The sequence below is a fragment of the Mandrillus leucophaeus genome, unplaced genomic scaffold, assembly GCF_000951045.1.
Source record: "Mandrillus leucophaeus isolate KB7577 unplaced genomic scaffold, Mleu.le_1.0 Scaffold307, whole genome shotgun sequence".
Taxonomy (NCBI): domain Eukaryota; kingdom Metazoa; phylum Chordata; class Mammalia; order Primates; family Cercopithecidae; genus Mandrillus; species Mandrillus leucophaeus.
This window is the reverse complement of record NW_012103221.1, coordinates 2,692,931-2,712,689: the sequence shown is the minus strand read 5'-3', so window position 1 is coordinate 2,712,689 and position 19,759 is coordinate 2,692,931. Positions and strand designations below refer to the sequence as shown.

At 43.4% G+C, this 19,759-nt stretch overlaps 1 protein-coding gene across 1 annotated transcript in view; it reads left to right on the top strand.

Moving 5' to 3' along the window:
* The window catches only part of LOC105544743, a gene marked incomplete at its 3' end in the record, with an annotated part of 34,180 nt that overhangs the window by 11,873 nt on the left and 2,548 nt on the right, over positions 1–19,759 (top strand). The window contains 6 exon segments of the mRNA XM_011987327.1: positions 6,785–7,018; positions 12,758–12,919; positions 15,177–15,281; positions 17,324–17,449; positions 19,195–19,206; positions 19,360–19,506. Coding sequence (XP_011842717.1) covers positions 6,785–7,018; positions 12,758–12,919; positions 15,177–15,281; positions 17,324–17,449; positions 19,195–19,206; positions 19,360–19,506 — 786 coding nt within the window.

The window sequence follows — 19,759 nt, the reverse complement described above, 5'->3', positions numbered from 1 at the left end:
CTCTGTTGCCCAGGCTATAGTACAATGGCATGGTCTCGGTTCACTGTAACCTCTGCCTCCCAGGTTCAAGCCATTCTTCTGCCCTTAGTCTCCCAGGTAGCTGGGATTACAGGCGTGCGCCACCATGCCTGGCTAGTTTTTATTATTTATTTATTTATTTTTGAGATGGCATCTCCCTCTGTTGCCCAGGCTGGAGTGCAGTGGAGTGGCCTCAGCTCACTGCAAGCTCCGCCTCCCGGGTTCACACCATTTTCCTGCCTCAGCTTCCCGAGTAGCTGGGACTACAGGCACTTGCCACCATGCCCGGCTAATTCTTTTGTATTTTTAGTAGAGACAGAGTTTCACTGTGTTAGCTAGGATGGTCTCGATCTCCTGACCTCGTGATCTGCCCACCTCGGCCTCCCAAAGTGTTGGGATTACAGGCGTGAGCCACTGCGCCCAGCCATGCCCGGCTAGGTTTTGTATTTTTGGAGGAGACAGGGTTTCACCATGTTGGCCAGGCTGGTTTTGAACTCTTGACCTCAGGTGTTCCACCCACCTTGGCCTCCAAAGTGCTGGGATTACAGGCATGAGCCGCTGGTGCCCGGCCTTTTTGTTTTTTGGGTTTTTTTGTTTGTTTGTTTGGAGACAGTGTCTCGCATTATCACTCAGGCTGGAGTGCAGTGGTACAAACATGGCTTACTGCAGCCTCAATCTCCCTGGGCTCAGGTAATCCTCCCACCTCAGCCTCCCAAGTAGTTGGGACTACAGATATGCATCACCGTGCCCGGCTAATTTTTGTATTTCTTGTAGAGATGGGGTTTCACTATGTTGCCCAGGCTAGTCTCAAACAACTTCTTGTTAGAGACCATATTGTCCAGACTGGTCTCGAACTCCTGAGCTCACCAATCTGCCCGCCTCGGCCTCCCAAAGTAGTGGGATTACAGGTGTGAGCCACCATGCCCGGGCTCATGACATTTTTCTTTGCCTACCAAAATCCAGTTCATTGGACCCTTAATAAAAGTATTTTAATATATTTTAATTATTTTTAAACCTACTCTGAGATTGAAGGCTGAAGTATTTGAAAATATTTCATAAGTCTTTCCTATGTATATCAAATTATACCAAAGAACACACTGAAAGTAATTTGCCTAATAATTTAACTATAAGTTTTCTATAGAACCTAAATATAATTGCTAATGTCCTACATAGTCTTTTCTTTCCAGATTGTGTTTACACCATGACAAGCAGCACTTCTTTCTCTTTATGAGGTAAGAACAGAATTCCCCAACAAGAGTTTGACAGTGGGCCGGGCGTGGTGGCTCATACCTGTAATCCCAGCACTTTGGGAGGCCCAGGTGGGTGGATCACGAGGTCTGGAGATCGAGACCATCCTGGCTAACATGGTGAAACCCCAAACCCTGTCTCTACTAAAAAAAATTAGCTGGGCGTGGTGGCACGGGCCTGTAGTCCCAGTTACTTGGGAGGCTGAGGCAGGAGAATCACTTGAACCAGGGAGGCGGAGGTTGCAGTGAACCGAGATTGCACCACCATACTCCAGCCTGGGTGACAGACTCCTTCTCAAAAAAAAAAAAAAAAAAAGAGTTTGACAGTGAATTTGAGAAAACGAGAGCACAAAATGAGCATGTAAGATGGGCAAGTGTGCATGAAGCTGAGGCTGGGGCAGAATGGCAACACTGAAACAACTGGGCCACCTCTGCGGCTGGAGGGGCTGTGTAATTGCAGGCTGGGCAGCTCAGGCTTAGTGGAAGCCATATGCTATCCAGAAGGCTGAGTTAAAACAAGCAGACATGCCAGGCTGAGGAAATAGAAAACAGCGCAGGGTTGTCCTTCAGAGGCAATTAAGTGGGAGATAATTAAGATCACAGACTTAATTACCCAGGTGGTATTTGCATTCCTCCAGGCAGAAGCATCATGGTTGTGATAGGCCAGTGGGCTCAACTCAAGGAAGCTATGGAGAAGAAGTAAGAAGATTTTGTGAATGACAGCAGTATAAACAGTTTCAGCATCTTCCTCCCTTTCTCTCTTACCAGGATACAAACCTCCCCGTCACATGCAAACTTCTCAGATTTCCAGGAGGCCAAGAAACCAATGCTGTACACAGATTAGTCCAAAGGTTTAGAGAGCTTCCATCCACTGACTCTTTCCAGCATTTTCAAAATCCAGGATGGTCCACAATGGCCTGTTTTGTAAGTTCATGCTTCCACTCCATGGCTAGAAAAGACTGGAGGCAGGTCAATGGAATTCTTCACCCAGTCGTGTACAATCTTATTTTCTAGTAGGGTCAGCTCTGATGCTAGAGAAAGATACAAAGAGACAAAAGGTAGTCCTTGAAATAAGTAAGCCTGGGAAAGACCAGCAAGGGGTCGTTGGACGTTTAAACAACTCTTCATCACCTTTCCATCAAAAGAGTTTACTTGTTCCTAACACCTCATTGAAAATGTGGAATGTGGCCTGTTGGGGCTTCCACCTTCCTATTATCCTGTTACAGAGCTCAGCACAGCTATCTGGACGCTCTGGCTGAATCCTTGTTGTGAGTGATGTGAGTGCCCTTCCATGGACTGGAACCAAGAAAGGAAGAACAAGCCTTCCCTTTCCTTTCTGCCATGGTCTTTTCACATTCCAAAGCAGTTCTCTCCAGAGAGGACCCAGAGGACTGTAGGCAGCCCTAAGGCCATCAGGGGCAACTCCTAGAAGAATTATCTTCTGGTCTCTTCCTTTAGGGAAGCAAAACTGAGGATGAAGCCAGTGTTTTTTCTCCCTTATAGTTTTTCTCACGGGTGAATGGTGTGGGTGAGAAGAGTGCTTTCAGACATTTAAGCTTGAGTGGGACTGAAAAATTTGCAAGTGAAAGATACATTGCCAGGTGAGGGTGGGGGTTAGGGGAAGGGTAGCTAGGGGAGGAAAAGAGGACCCCTAAAGGACCTAAAGGGTCAAAAAGAGAGCCAGTAAGGAGGACAGAGTAAACGGAGCTTCCAAGACAAACTCTGCCTGTCCTGGAATCTAGAGAAAGAAGTAGAATCACATGCAGATCTAAAAAGGCAACCAGCCGGACATCATAATGAGGTTCTCGGTAGGAGAGCATGAGAGAATTTGCTTTTATTGGCCCCAGCAAACATGAAATGCGCAAGGTCTTATGCATGACATAACTTCATTGGTTGTTGAAGGCTGCAGCCAAACAACTTATACTGTGGAAATAACTGACATACAGAAAAACACACAAGATTTACTCAGAGGACAAGAACACCTTTATTTATGAATTCCACATCTATATTTCAAATTCTGCTCCTACAGGAGACATATGACTGTGCAATAACTCCACAATGTGGAGAGAGAGGTTTGAGCTGTACCAGAAAAAGTGAATTTCACAGGACCAAACAATATTTTTATAAATGTTGCCACATTAAAAAAAAATTGTAGTAGTAAAATGGGACAGAGAAAAATGTTTGGAATCAGAAGATCTGGATTCTCCTCCCAGTTCTGCCCTTATTAGAGCTCTTTGCCTTTTATGATCAAACCACTAGAAGGTTCCTAAGATCTTTTCTGGCTCAATGATAATACTTAACTTCTGTGTATTCTTTTCTTCTTAAAGATGAAAGCATATAAAGAGAAGTGTAGACTTTTTTTTTCTACTGGGAATTTTGTGAATGTGAAGCTTAAGGAAGTTTAAGGAAGCATTTTCCATACTAATTCAGTCAGTTATTCACTTAAATAATATTTTTTTGAGTCCCACCATGTTTTATGTGCTGTGCTGGGGCTGGGAAGACAATGATTATTTCCGTAGGCAGAAAAGGACCGAACAATAGTAATGTTTTTTCAATAATTGGATCTATAATAAAGTAATCACACATTGTTTTATAAATTTAATGTTTAGATTTGTTAAAATTTAATTGTTTAAATTTTAAAGTTTTATCCTTAACAAGTGGGGGGTTCATTTAGTTGTATTGTTGGATTTTTTGTTGTTAAAATACCTGGGAATTATTATTTATTTATTTATTCTTTGAGACAAGGTCTCACTCTGTCTCCCAGCTGGAGTGCAGTAGCATGATCTTGGCTCACCACATTCTTTGCCTCCTGGGTTCAAGGGATTCTCATGCCTCAGCCTCCCAAGTAGCTGGGATTGCAGGTGTTCACCACCACACCTGGCTAATTTTCTTTTTTTTTTTTGAGATGGAGTCTTGCTCTGTTGCCCAGGCTGGAATGCAGTGGCACAATCTTGGCTCACTGCAGTCTCTGCCCCCAGGGTTCTAGCGATTCTCCTGCCTCAGCTTCTTCAGTAGCTGGGATTACAGGCACATGCCACCACACCTGGCTAATTTTTGTATTTTTAGTAGAGATGGGGTTTCACCATGTTGGACAGGCTGGTCTCGAACTCCTGACCTCAGGTGATCCACCTGCCTCGGCCTCCCAAAGTGCTGGGATTACAGGTTTGAACCACCACACCCAGCCAAGTGTTTTAATTTTTGGTAGAGACAGGGTCTCACCGTGTTGGCCAGGCTGGTCTTGAACTCCTGACCTCAAGTGATTCATCGGCCTTGGCCAGGCTGGTCTCAAAACTCCTGACCTCAATTGATCCACCCACCTTGGCTTCCCAAAGTTCTGGGATTACAGGCATGAGCCACCACACCTGGCCTGTTGTGTTTTTTTTGTTTTTTTTGTTTTTTGTTATTTGTTTTTGTTTTTGTTTTTGGGTGGTGGGTAGTGGGACAGGGTCTTGCTTGGTCTCCCAGGCTGGAGTGCAGTGGTATGATCATGACACACTGCAGCCTTGACCATCTGGGCTCAAGCCATCTTCCAGCCTCAGCCTCCCAAGTAGCTAGGACCACAAATGTGCACCACCACGCCTGGCTAATTTAAAAAATTATGTGTAGAGATGAGATCTCATTGTATTACCCAGGTTGGTCTTCAACTTCTGAGCTTAAAGGATCCTTCCACCTTGACCTCCCAAAGTGCTGGGATTACAGGCATGAGCCACCATGCCTAGCCACCAGGGAGTTTTTTCACTGAATAATCTTGAAAGAAGTCTTTGAAGAGAGTTCAGAATCACTTGGTTAAAAATATGTATTGATAATCCACTCCGTGCCATGCTCTGTTGTAGGTGGTGATGATAGGGTAGGAAATAAGTCAGGGAGAGCCCCTGCCCTCCAAGAACTCATACTTTTGGGTCCATTAAAATATGATAATTTTAAACTAGTATGCATTTATGCAATTAAAATTCTGTAGCATGCTGGTCAATTGTCCAAGCTTCATAAGATGGGTCTGAAATTTTAAAAGTGATTTTTAAAAATAATTTAAGACTGTTTTTTTATTTAAACAATTTGTGACAAATCGCCACTTTTTCTAGCACTGCTGTTAGAGTGTTCATTTTAAGAAAATGAATGTGACCATGCCATTTTCTCTTCTCTTCCCCAGCTCTTCATCCCTCCCTCCCACTACCCCCTGCCAACAATAACAACAAAAAAATCCTTCTTCCAGGCATGGTGGCTCATGCCTGTAATCCCAAAACTTTTGGAGGCTGAGGTGGATGGATCACTTGAGGCCAAGAGTTCAAGACCAGCCTGGGCAGCATAGCAAGACCCCCATTTCTACAAAAAATACAAAAATTAGCTGGGTGTAATGGTGTGCCTGTAGCCAGCTACTGGAGAGGCTGAGGCAGGAGGATCACTTGAGCCCCAGAATCCCAGGAGGCTGCAGTGAGTTATGATTGTGCCACTGCACTCCAGCCTGGGCAACAGAGCAAAACCCGCATGACATAACTTCATTGGTTGTTGAAGGCTGCAGCCAAACAACTTATACTGTGGAAATAACTGACATACAGAAAAACACACAAGATTTACTCAGAGGACAAGAACACCTTTATTTATGAATTCCACATCTATATTTCAAATTCTGCTCCTACAGGAGACATATGACTGTGCAATAACTCCACAATGTGGAGAGAGAGGTTTGAGCTGTACCAGAAAAAGTGAATTTCACAGGACCAAACAATATTTTTATAAATGTTGCCACATTAAAAAAAAATTGTAGTAGTAAAATGGGACAGAGAAAAATGTTTGGAATCAGAAGATCTGGATTCTCCTCCCAGTTCTGCCCTTATTAGAGCTCTTTGCCTTTTATGATCAAACCACTAGAAGGTTCCTAAGATCTTTTCTGGCTCAATGATAATACTTAACTTCTGTGTATTCTTTTCTTCTTAAAGATGAAAGCATATAAAGAGAAGTGTAGACTTTTTTTTTCTACTGGGAATTTTGTGAATGTGAAGCTTAAGGAAGTTTAAGGAAGCATTTTCCATACTAATTCAGTCAGTTATTCACTTAAATAATATTTTTTTGAGTCCCACCATGTTTTATGTGCTGTGCTGGGGCTGGGAAGACAATGATTATTTCCGTAGGCAGAAAAGGACCGAACAATAGTAATGTTTTTTCAATAATTGGATCTATAATAAAGTAATCACACATTGTTTTATAAATTTAATGTTTAGATTTGTTAAAATTTAATTGTTTAAATTTTAAAGTTTTATCCTTAACAAGTGGGGGGTTCATTTAGTTGTATTGTTGGATTTTTTGTTGTTAAAATACCTGGGAATTATTATTTATTTATTTATTCTTTGAGACAAGGTCTCACTCTGTCTCCCAGCTGGAGTGCAGTAGCATGATCTTGGCTCACCACATTCTTTGCCTCCTGGGTTCAAGGGATTCTCATGCCTCAGCCTCCCAAGTAGCTGGGATTGCAGGTGTTCACCACCACACCTGGCTAATTTTCTTTTTTTTTTTTGAGATGGAGTCTTGCTCTGTTGCCCAGGCTGGAATGCAGTGGCACAATCTTGGCTCACTGCAGTCTCTGCCCCCAGGGTTCTAGCGATTCTCCTGCCTCAGCTTCTTCAGTAGCTGGGATTACAGGCACATGCCACCACACCTGGCTAATTTTTGTATTTTTAGTAGAGATGGGGTTTCACCATGTTGGACAGGCTGGTCTCGAACTCCTGACCTCAGGTGATCCACCTGCCTCGGCCTCCCAAAGTGCTGGGATTACAGGTTTGAACCACCACACCCAGCCAAGTGTTTTAATTTTTGGTAGAGACAGGGTCTCACCGTGTTGGCCAGGCTGGTCTTGAACTCCTGACCTCAAGTGATTCATCGGCCTTGGCCAGGCTGGTCTCAAAACTCCTGACCTCAATTGATCCACCCACCTTGGCTTCCCAAAGTTCTGGGATTACAGGCATGAGCCACCACACCTGGCCTGTTGTGTTTTTTTTGTTTTTTTTGTTTTTTGTTATTTGTTTTTGTTTTTGTTTTTGGGTGGTGGGTAGTGGGACAGGGTCTTGCTTGGTCTCCCAGGCTGGAGTGCAGTGGTATGATCATGACACACTGCAGCCTTGACCATCTGGGCTCAAGCCATCTTCCAGCCTCAGCCTCCCAAGTAGCTAGGACCACAAATGTGCACCACCACGCCTGGCTAATTTAAAAAATTATGTGTAGAGATGAGATCTCATTGTATTACCCAGGTTGGTCTTCAACTTCTGAGCTTAAAGGATCCTTCCACCTTGACCTCCCAAAGTGCTGGGATTACAGGCATGAGCCACCATGCCTAGCCACCAGGGAGTTTTTTCACTGAATAATCTTGAAAGAAGTCTTTGAAGAGAGTTCAGAATCACTTGGTTAAAAATATGTATTGATAATCCACTCCGTGCCATGCTCTGTTGTAGGTGGTGATGATAGGGTAGGAAATAAGTCAGGGAGAGCCCCTGCCCTCCAAGAACTCATACTTTTGGGTCCATTAAAATATGATAATTTTAAACTAGTATGCATTTATGCAATTAAAATTCTGTAGCATGCTGGTCAATTGTCCAAGCTTCATAAGATGGGTCTGAAATTTTAAAAGTGATTTTTAAAAATAATTTAAGACTGTTTTTTTATTTAAACAATTTGTGACAAATCGCCACTTTTTCTAGCACTGCTGTTAGAGTGTTCATTTTAAGAAAATGAATGTGACCATGCCATTTTCTCTTCTCTTCCCCAGCTCTTCATCCCTCCCTCCCACTACCCCCTGCCAACAATAACAACAAAAAAATCCTTCTTCCAGGCATGGTGGCTCATGCCTGTAATCCCAAAACTTTTGGAGGCTGAGGTGGATGGATCACTTGAGGCCAAGAGTTCAAGACCAGCCTGGGCAGCATAGCAAGACCCCCATTTCTACAAAAAATACAAAAATTAGCTGGGTGTAATGGTGTGCCTGTAGCCAGCTACTGGAGAGGCTGAGGCAGGAGGATCACTTGAGCCCCAGAATCCCAGGAGGCTGCAGTGAGTTATGATTGTGCCACTGCACTCCAGCCTGGGCAACAGAGACCCCATCTTAAAAAATAATCCCGGTCAGGCGTGGTGGCTCACGCCTGTAATCCCAGCACTTCAGGAGGCCAAGGCGGGCAGATCACGAGGTCAAGAGATTGAGACCATCCTGGCCTCTACTAAAAATACAAAAACTTAGCTGCTGTGGTGGCACGTGCCTGTAGTCCCAGCTATTCGGGAGGCTGAGGCAGGAGAATCACTTGAACCGGGAGGCAGAGGTTGCAGTGAGCCAAGATCACCCCACTGCACTCCAGCATAGAGACAGAACGAAACTTTGTCTCAAAAAATAAATAAATAAATAAATAAATAAAAATTAAAAAAATCCTTCAGTGGCTACTCATTACCTTAAAAGAAAAGAAACCCCAACTCCCTAACAAATCAGACAAGGTGCTTGGTGACTGGGCACTGGCTCCCTCAGTCCTGCTCGTGCTGTCCACTTAGGCCACACTGATTGCTGTTTCCCAGAGTAACATGCTCTCCAGCTCTGGGCCTTTATGCATTCAGCTCCCTCAATCCAGAATGTTCTTCACCCCATCCCTCCAGTGTCTTTGCTGATTACCTGGACTTGATTCATCCATGACCCTCACTGTTACTGTGCCTACATCCATCCTGGGACTTGCCTGCTGCAGTGCAATGGCCTACTTAAACATCCATCTCCTGACTACATGGAGAAGTTCCAGGGTGGTGCATAGGACCTAACATGAAGATGCCTTTAATAAAAGATGTTTTGAGGAAATAAATGAAGTAATGAATATATTTCTTCAGATAACACTCCAAGCAGGGTGAACAGCATGAGGGAAGGCAAGCAAGGTGAACTGGGGACTCTAAAAGGAATTCAGAATGGCTGGGGACATTCAGAGATGCGACAAAAAGGAGAAGCAAGAATACTTTCAGTCAGTTGGACAACTTAGACTTCATCCTGAGGACAATGGTGATTTATTAAAGAGCTTTAGATTAGCATTTTAGAAAGAACATTCTGGGCCGGGTGTGGTGGTGTGCAGCTGTAGTCCTGGCTAATTGGGAGGCTGAGGTGGGAAGATTGCTTGAGTCTGGGAGGTCCAGGGTGCAGTTTGCAACCATACCACTGCACTCCAGCCTGGGTGACAGAGCAACACCCTGTCTCATGTTAAGGGGGAAACGAAAAAAAAAAAAAAAACATTCTGAAGAACAGATTTGAAGCAAATAAGACTGAGGACAAGGAGATATGTTATAGTGACTATTACGGAAAACCAAGGGAGAGCTGGGGCTGGATTGAAGTAGTGGAGCAGCCTTGAGGATGGCAGGAAGTGGAAAGATTGAAGAAATGTTAAGGGATCAGAATTGTCAGAACTTGGTGGTTCATTGGCTGTGCATCTTCCCTCCAGTTTTTTGGGTTTTTTTTTTCTTTTTTTAGATTGAGTCTCGCTCTGTCGCTCAGGCTGGAGTGCAGTGGCACAATATCGGCTCACTGCAACCTCCACCTCCCGGCTTCAAACGATTCTCCTGCCTCAGGCCCACAAGTAACAGGGACTACAGACGCCCGCCACCTTGCCTGGCTAATTTTTTGTATTTTTAGTAGAGATGGGGTTTCACTGTGTTAGCCAGGATGGTCTCAATCTCCTGATCTTGTGATCCACCTGCCTCGGCCTCCCAAAGTGCTGGGATTACAGGCATGAGCCACCCAGCCCAGCCCTTCCCTCCCCAGTTGAGTGATAAACTTTTGAAGAGCAGAAATTCTGCAATTTATGTCTTTGTATTCTACTGAGTTACCTACAGGGCTTACCTATAGATAAGGTATTCAATAAATATTTGTTGAATTACTGAATGAATGAAACTTATGGCTACATGCAAGACATCTGATAAATTCTTCTCTTAAAAATAAAACTGACTGGGTATGGTGACTCACGTCTGTAATCCAAGCACTTAGGGAGGCTGAGGTGGGCAGATCACTTGAGGCCAGGAGTTCAAGACCAGCTTGGCCAACATGGAAAACCCGTCTTTGCTAAAAATACAAAAATTAGCCAGGCATGGTGGTGCACGCCTGTAGTCCTAGCTACTTGGGAGGCTGAGGCAGGAGAATCGCTTGAACCCAGGAAGCAGAGGTTGCAGTGAGCAGAAATCACTGCACTCCAGCCTGGGCAACAGAGCAAGACTCTCTGTCTCCAAAATAAATAAATAAATAAATAAATAAATACATAAATACATAAAACAAATGGATACAGTGGTTCATGCCTGTAATCCCAGCGCTTTCGGAGGCCAAGGAAGGAGGATCACTTGAACCCATGAGTTCAAGACCAGCCTGGCAACATAGTGAGACCCTCATCTCTACCCAAACATAAAAAAATTAGCCAGCCATGGTGGTGTGCACCTGTACTCCTGGCTACTTGGGAGGCTGAGGCAGAAGGATCCTTTGAGCCTAGGAATTCGAGGTTACAATGAGCTATAATCACATCATTGCTCTCCAGCCTGGGCAACAGAGCAAAACCCTGTCTCTAAAAGAAAAACAACTTAAAAATATTTTTTCCAGGTTAGGTAGGGTGACTCACGCCTGTAATCCTAACACTTTGGGAGGCCGAGGCAGGCAGATCACTTGAGGTCAGGAGTTCAAGACCAACCTGGCCAACATGGTGAAACCCTGTCTCTACTAAAAATACAAAAATTAGCCGGGCATGGTGGCACGTGCCTGTAGTCCCAGCTACTCAGGAGGCCGAGGCAGGAGAATCACTTGAACCCGGGAGGAGGAGGTTACAGTGAGCCAAGATTGTGTCACTGTACTCTAGCCTGGGGAATAGCGCAAGGCTCCATCTTTGGAGGAAAAAAGACTTTTATTATAAACTAAATGCTTAAATGGATCCTATTTCACACAATTTGTGCAAAGAGAAAAGTCTATACAACCAGCCACTTAGAATTCTGTTATGTAGAGATCCCTTGTACAATTCAATACAAAAGTATATATATTTTAAAAATATATTTTAAAATATATTATATATTATAAATACAGAAAAGTATATATATTTACAAGTACATACATTAAAATACATACATATATATATATTTGGAGACAGAGTCTCACTCTGTCACTCTGGCTGGAGTGCAGTGGTGCGATCTTGGCTCACTGCAACCCCTGTCTCCTGGGTTCAAGTGATTCTCATGCCTCAGCTTCCCAAGTAGCTGGGATTACAGGCATGTACCACCACGCCTGGCAAATTTTTTCTATTTTTAGTAGAGACTGGGTTTCACTATGTTGGCCAGGCTGGTCTCAATCTCCTGGCCTCAAGTGATCCACCTGCCTGGGGCTTCCCAAAGTGCTGGGATTACAGGCATGAGTCACGTGCCTGGCGTGCAATATAAAAGTATATAGTATGTATGTTTTGAGAAATCTTGTCACTTAGATATGTCAGAAATGTCAGAAGAAGTGTTCTGTACTTTCTGTACAGAAAAATTCTGTATGCTTTTCAGATTCCCTCTGCAAATCTTGTAACTCATAAAATATTGAACTGTGATTCCTGAAGTTATAGGGCTAACTAACCCACAAAAAGATGTGCCAGGTATGGTGGAGGAGGTCATTATAGTTAATCAATAACCCATTAGTGAAAACCAGTAATAATCTTAACAGTTAACATAATAAACACATTTAGCCTACATAATGAATGCTTTGATTCATTCTTCAACTTTTACTTAATTATTTCCACAATCAAAGAAGTGATGGCAAAATCTTAAATTTTGAAATTCAATATCCTGTCAAAACATCTTCAAACAAGGTCATGATTAATCATATACACAGAAAAGAAACAAAATCATGAAGACTAATTCATCTTCCATTTGCATAACTCTTGGTAGTAAACTGGGAAAGGAGTATCATTATGATTATTATTATTTTAGTTGTTGTTTAGAGACAAGGTCTTGTGCTGGAGTGCAGTGGCTCAATCACAATTCACTGTAACCTTGAGCTCCTGGGAGCAAGTGATCCTCCCACCTCAGCCTCTCAAAAACTGGAACTACATGCATGCACCACCACGTCTGGCCGTTATTATTTTTTTGAGACAGAGTCTTGCTCTGTTGCCCTGGTTGGAGTGCAGTGGCATAAACATGGTGGCTTACTGCAGCCTTGACCTCCTAGTGTCAAGGGATCCTCGTGCCTCACCCTCCCAAGTAGCTAGGACCACAGGTACAAGCCACCACACTCAGCTAATTTTTAATTTTTGTAGACATGGGGGTCTCCCTTTGTATCCCAGGCTGGTCTCAGTCTCCTGGTCTCAGTCCTCCCACCTCAGCCTCCCACAGTGCTGAATTGCAGGTGTGAGCCATTGCTCTTGGCTTGTGCTTTCTTGAAAATATTGAAAGTCACAAGAAGAACCAAAGACGGAAACAATTTTAAACTATGATATTTAAATTTAATTTTTTTTTTTTTTCCTGAGACAGAGTCTCACTCTGTTGCTTAGGCTGGAGTGCAATGGCGCAATCTTGGCTCACTGCAACCTCTGCCTCCTGGGTTCAAGCAATTCTCCTGCCTCAGTCTCCTGAGTAGCTGGGATTACAGGCGTGCGCCACCATGCCTAATTTTTGTATTTTTAGTAGAGACGGGATTTCACCATGTTGGCCAGGGTGGTCTTGAACTCCTGACCTCAGGTGATCCACCAGCCTCAGCCTCCCAAAGTGCTGGGATTACAGGCGTGAGCCACCATGACCGGCCAATTTTATTTTATTTTTAATTGACACATGATTATACATATTTATGGAGAACAGTGTGATGTTTTGATACATATATACATTGTATAATGATAATATCAGGGTAATTAGCATATCTCTCACCTCAAATACTTATTGTTTCTTTGTGGTGAGAACATTAAAAATCCTCCCAGGTACTCAGGAGGCTGAGGTGGGAGGATCACTTTAGCCCAGGAATTTGAGAACAGCCTGAGCAACATAGTGAGATAACATTATTATTATTATTTTTTTTTGGAGACAGGGTAGTTCTCTATTGCTCAGCCTGGAGTGTAGTGGCTGGATCAGAGCTCACTGCAGCCTTGATCTCCTGGGCTCCAGCTATCCTCCCACCTCAGCCTCCTGAGTAGCTGCGACCACAGGTATGTGCTGCCACATCTGGCTAATTTATTTTTTATTTTTTGTAGAGACAGGGTTTCCCTGTGTCACCCAGGTTGGGCAAGATAACACTTCAAGAAGCAGCAGCAGCAGCATCGCGATTTAAAACTCTGGAGATCAGGCCGGGCAAGATGGCTTATGCCTGTAATCCCAGCACTTTGGGAGGCCGAGGTGGGTGGATCATGAGGTCAGGAGATCGAGACCATCTTGGCTAACATGGTGAAACCCTGTCTCTACTAAAAATACAAAAAAGTGTCCGGGCGTGGTGGCAGGTGCTGGTAATCCCAGCTACTTGGGAGGCTGAGGCAGGAGAATCGCTTGAACCCGAGAGGCAGAGGTTGCAGTGAGCTGAGATTGCACCGCTGCACTCCAGCCTGGACAACAGAGCAAGACTCCATCTCAAACAAACAAACAAAACCTCTGGAGGTCAGTATGTGATTTTGAGTCCCAACTCCCGTATTCCTTGCTCTATGACCTTGTGCAAATTATCCACCCTCTTTTGGCCCAGCCTCCCCATCTGTAAAATGAGGATAACAACATGACCTATTCCATAGTACTGTTGCGAGGATTCTTAGTTAACACATGTAATACTGGTATTGCTTATATGAAACTGACTACTACTTAGTAAGCACCCAATATTAAGTACTGTTATTAACACTATTTATCAGTCACTAAGTGTTTTTTGGTGGTCTATGTCTATGTCCATGGTACCAGGCAGTCTCAGGCATTCCAAAGACGTGCTGCTTTCATGACTCGGCTTTTATTTGACTGATAAATAATAACCATGATAAACTACTCAGATATTAACAAAATATTATATTTGTCACTTGACCAATATGCACAGTGTTTTCCTTGGTTCAAAACAACAACAACAACAAATCTAAGAACCTGTAAAAGAAAGGAGCAAAATAAAAAACAAACAAACAAAACAAGAAAATGAAGTTCTATATAATTACCAAATAGATGGGGCAAGGTGGCTCATGCCTGTAATCTCAGCACTTTGGGAGGCTGAGGCAGGTGCATTGCTTGAGCCCAGCAGTTCGAGACCAGCCTGGGCAACATGGCAAAACCTTGTCTCTACAAAAATACAAAACTACACCCATGGTGGTGGGTGCCTGTAGTCCTAGCTATTCAGGAGGCTGAGGTGGGAGGATCACCTCCTGAGTCCAGGAGGTTGAGGCTGTGGTGAGCCATGATTGTGCGACTGCATTCCTGCCTGGGTGATAGTGAGACTGTTTAAAAAAAAGAAAAAAGAAAAAAAAAATTAAAAAAGAGATTACCAAATAACTATCCCTCAAGGTCAAAGAATAATTTTGTCATTGGGAGTGCTTATCATTCTCAACAAGTCACTCCGAAAGGAGATCCTAGTATTTGAGATTCATTTTCAGATGGTGTTTACAGTCCCTCTGTTGAGGAAATGTGTTTTAAGAAGACATTTAAAATCTTGATCATTGTCTTTAGAATTTTTATTGATTCAGATTTACACAGCTTGAAGCACCACATTTGATATCTACAGCACTAATTATATTATAAAACAATGGCTTCTTTCCCTTTTTTATTTTTTATTTTTATTTTTCTGAGACGGAGTCTCGCTCTGTCGCCCAGGCTGGAGTGCAATGGCCGGATCTCAGCTCACTGCAAGCTCCGCCTCCCAGGTTTATGCCATTCTCCTGCCTCAGCCTCCCGAGTAGCTGGGACTACAGGTGCCTGCCACCTCGCCCAGCTAGTTTTTTGTATTTTTTTAAGTAGAGACGGAGTTTCACTGTGTTAGCCAGGATGGTCTCAATCTCCTGACCTCGTGATCCGCCCATCTCGGCCTCCCAAAGTGCTGGGATTACAGGCTTGAGCCACCACGCCCGGCCTCTTTCCCTTTTTTAGAATGTCACAGGAAGAAAAAAAAAGTATTTTTCCTCTAAAGTCATAACCTTCTAATCAGAGATTCAGAACTTTATTACTCAGCACCTGTATCAGCAATACTGTTAAATTCTATTTTTTTTTTTTTTTGAGATGGAGTCTCACTTTGTTACCCTCAGCCTCCCCAGTAGCTGGGACTACAGGCATGTGCCACCATGCCTGGCTAAGTTTTGTATTTTTAGTAGAGATGGGGTTTCACCGTGTTGGCCAGGCTGGTCTCAAACTCCTGACCTCGTGATCCACCTGCTTCAGCTCCCCAAAGTGTTGGGATTACAGGCGTAAGCCACCGCGCCTGGCCTAAATTCTTTACAAGATGAAGAACAGACTAAAAGTAAATCCAGAGTTTTAAGTTGTGTATTCGTACCGTTATTTTTATTTTGGTAAGATAACAAAATCTGTTGTTATATCATTTCATTTATTTATTTTTGTAGAGATGAGGTCTCCCTATGTTGCCCAGGATAGTCTCAAACTCCTGGCCTCAAGCAATCCTCCCTCCCCAATCTTCCAAAGGGTTAGGATTACCTGCGTGAGCCATCGAGCCTGGCCTATCATTTTAATTCTCTTAACTTTGGCCAACTATATTAGATAGCTATTGATGGACTAGAAACTCCCTAATGGTGTGATAATTCCAAGAGCACCGCTTTCTGAACTGTCACCCAAATTGATTTCTAGAGGCTTAAAGCAGGCAAGGAGTTACTGTTGTAATGATACTAATTAAGACAAAAACTATGTCAGTCTTCTTGGCCAGCACTTTGGGAGGCCAAGGTGGGCAGATCACTTGAGGTCAGGAGTTCAAGACCAGCCTGGCCAACACGGCGAAACCCCGTCTCTACTAAAAACACAAAAATTAGCCAGGCATGGTGGTGGGCACCTGTAATCCCAGCTACTTGGGAGGCTGAGGCAGGAGAACTGCTTGAACCTGGGAGGTGGAGGTTGCAGTGAGCCAAGATGGCGCCATTGCACTCCAGCCTGGGCGACAGAGTGAGACTCTGTCTCAAAAAAAATTAAAAACAAAAAACAAAACAAAACAAAAACTATGTTAGTCTTCATCCCAGAAATAAAAAATAAATAAATAAATAAAAAGATAAAAACTAACTTTATTCTGGTATTTCCCAGTTTCCATATTTGCTTTTGCTCCCTGCCAGAATCGCATACTTGCATATTTTTTGGTAAAGTTCTTAAATGCTTCTCCTAAGTAGAGTAACTATGTGATGTTTGAGCAGTGAGCCATGTTGCAGCAGTTGGGGTAGGGGTGGAATGAAGACTGTGTGGTCTAACTGCATGTGTATGATGGAGAAGTCTCTCCAGGGCTTCGAGATCGGATTGTCCTCTACAGCTTAATGATATCTACAGGTAACTGGATGTAATCATCCTAAAAATAGTTAATAATCTGTAGCTGAAGAAATCTGTGAATTCCTAGATCCAAAGTAAAAATTCCTAGATCTAAAGTAAAGAGGATATAGTCTCAGGGAAATATAAAGGAATGTGCCAACTAAGTAAATTTGTATTATAGACTGCTTGAAGACAATTGGTGATGAACTGTTTGGGGTTTATCTATTCACCATCATTATCTGAAACTATTACAAAAGTCTCCTAACCTTTCTAGAGCAACTAGAAAACCTCTTTTCTTTCTTCTTTTCTTTTGTGACAGGGTCTTGCTCTATTGCCCAGGCTGGAGTGCAACGGCACCATCATGGATCAACTGCAGCCTCAAACTCCCAGGTTCTCCCACCTCAGTCTCCTAAGTATCTAGGACTACAAGGCACATGCCACCACACCTGGTGAATTTTTTTTTTTTTTTTTATAGAGATGGGATCTCACTATATTGCCCAGGATGGTTTCAAGCTCTTGAAATCAAGGAATCCTCTCTCCTTAGCCTCCCGAATTGCTGGGATTACAGGCACGAGTCAAAATGCCAGGCTCAGAAAGATTTTAAGAAATCCAAATCTAATCAATAATTTATCCTACCTAAAACCCTTCAGTGGAAACGCATTGTTCTTATCAAGCCGACCCACATTAACAAGTTTTGTCAAGTCAGACTTCAAACTGCAGACGTTCGTCCCCTCATTCCTAGGGGTCAGCCATGCAGGCCTTGTGCCTCTCCAAAGGTAGGAAGCCTGTTGTTTGGGTAGGCAGTTGCCTCTGCCTGCAACACTTTCTTCATAATCTTGGCTACAGTAATTTTATCTTCAATTCTCACTTTATTTTATTTTTTTGAGACGAAGTGTTGCTCTAATCCCCCAGGCTGGAGTGCAATGGTGCGATCAAAACCAATGGTGCAAAACAAAACCAAACAACCCAGGCTGGGTGCTGTGGCTCACGCCTGTCATCCTGACACTTTGGGAGGCTGAGGCGAGATCGCTTCAGCTCAGGAGTTAAGAGACCAGTCTGGGCAATGTGGTGAAACCCCGTCTCTATTTTTTTTTATTATTTTATTTTATTTTATTTATTTATTTTTTGAGGCGGAGTCTCGCTCTGTCACCCAGGCTGGAGTGCAGTGTTGTTATCTCGGCTCACTGCAAGCTCCGCCTCCTGGGTTCACGCCATTCCCCGGCCTCAGCCTCCGGAGTAGCTGGGACTATAGGCGAGCAGCTGGGACTAAGGCGCCCGCCATCAGGCCCGGCTAATTTTTTGTATTTTTAGTAGAGACGGGGTTTCGCCCTGTTAGCCAGAATGGTCTCGACCTCCTGACCTCGTGATCCGCCCGTCTCGGCCTCCCAAAGTTCTGGGATCACAGGTGTGAGCCACCGTGCCTGGCCTCTACTTTTTTTAAAAAAAGAAAAAATTAAATTAAATTTAAAAAATTAAAGTAAAACGGAGAAGGCAATAATATCATTATTCAAAACTGATTATATAGCTAGATTGTTTAAAATTGATTCAAATTAATAGAATTAATTGAAATACCTCCAGATAAATGAAAAATATTGCTGGGTCCAATAAGAAGATGCAAGATAATACACTCTTTAAGACCATTTTGATACTAGCAATCAGAAAATATGATGAAAAATGGAGATGGGGGAGCGGATAGTGGCTCACGCCTGTAATCCCACCACTTTGGGAGGCCGAGGCGGGTGCATCAGTTGAGGTCAGGAGTTTGAGATTAGCCTGGCCAATATGGCAAAACCCTGTCTCTACAAAAAATTCAAAAATTAGCTGGGTGTAGTGGCTCATGCCTGTAGCCCCAGCTACTCAGGAGGCTGAGGCAGGGAGAATAGAATCACTTGAACCTGGGAGGTAGAGGCTACAGTGAGCTGAGATCATGCCACTGCACTCCAGCCTGGGTGACAGAGCAAGACTCTGTCTGGAAAAAACAAAAAACAAAACAAATATGCATCATTATAGTATTCTTTTCCTATATTCCTATTTTTTTCCTTTTTACAAATTGTAACTAGTAGTTCTAATTACAAATCGTTAAGACTACAGATGTAATGGTTTATTTTAAGCTGTACTCTGTTACTTCCCTGTCTCTACAAAAATAAATAAATGAATACATAAATAAAATAAATACAAAAATTATCTGGGCATGGTGGCATAGGTCTGTAATCCCAGCTACTCGGAAGGCTGAGGTGGGAGGACAGCTTGAGAGCAGGAGGTGGAGGTTGCAGTGAGCTGAGATTGCGCCAGTGCACTCCAGCCTAGGACACACAGTGAGACCCTGTCTCAAAATAAAAAAACAAAAACAAAAACAAAAAACCTCCGGCCTGGGTCTGGACAGTACAGTAGTTATAATTAAAATTAAAATCTGAAATGAAAAAGACACCCCATACATGTATTCAGTTGTGGGGTAGAAATTTCTCTTAATTTTTTTTTGTTTTAATTTTTCCTCTTTTTTTTTTTTTTGAGAGTGTCTCACTCTGTCACCCAGGTTAGAGTGCAGTGGCATAATCTTGGCTCACTGTAACCTCCACCTCCTGGGCTCAAGTGATTCTCCTGCCTCAGCCTTCTGGGACTACAGGCACCATCATGCCTGGCTAATTTTTTTTTTTTTTCCCCAGATGGAGTCTCACTCTGCTCTCAGGCTGGAGTACAGTGGCATAGTCTCAGCTCACTGCAACTTCCGCCTCCCGGGTTCAAGCGATTCTCCTGTCTCAGCCTCCCGAGTAGCTGGGATTACAGGTGCGTGCCACCACGCCCGGCTAATTTTTGTATTTTTAGTAGAGACGGGGTTTCTGCATGTTGGGCAGGCTGGTCTCAAACTCCTGGGCTTGAGTGATCCACCTGCCTTGATCTCCCAAAGTGCCGGGATTACAGGCGTGAGCCACCACACCTGGCGAATTTTTTCTTTTCTTTTCTTTTCTTCTCTTTTTTTTTTTGAGATGGAGTCTTGCTTTTGTCGCCCAGCCTGGAGTGCAATGGCACGATCTCGGCTCACTGCAACCTCTGCCTCCCAGGTTCAAGCGATTCTCCTGCCTCAGCCT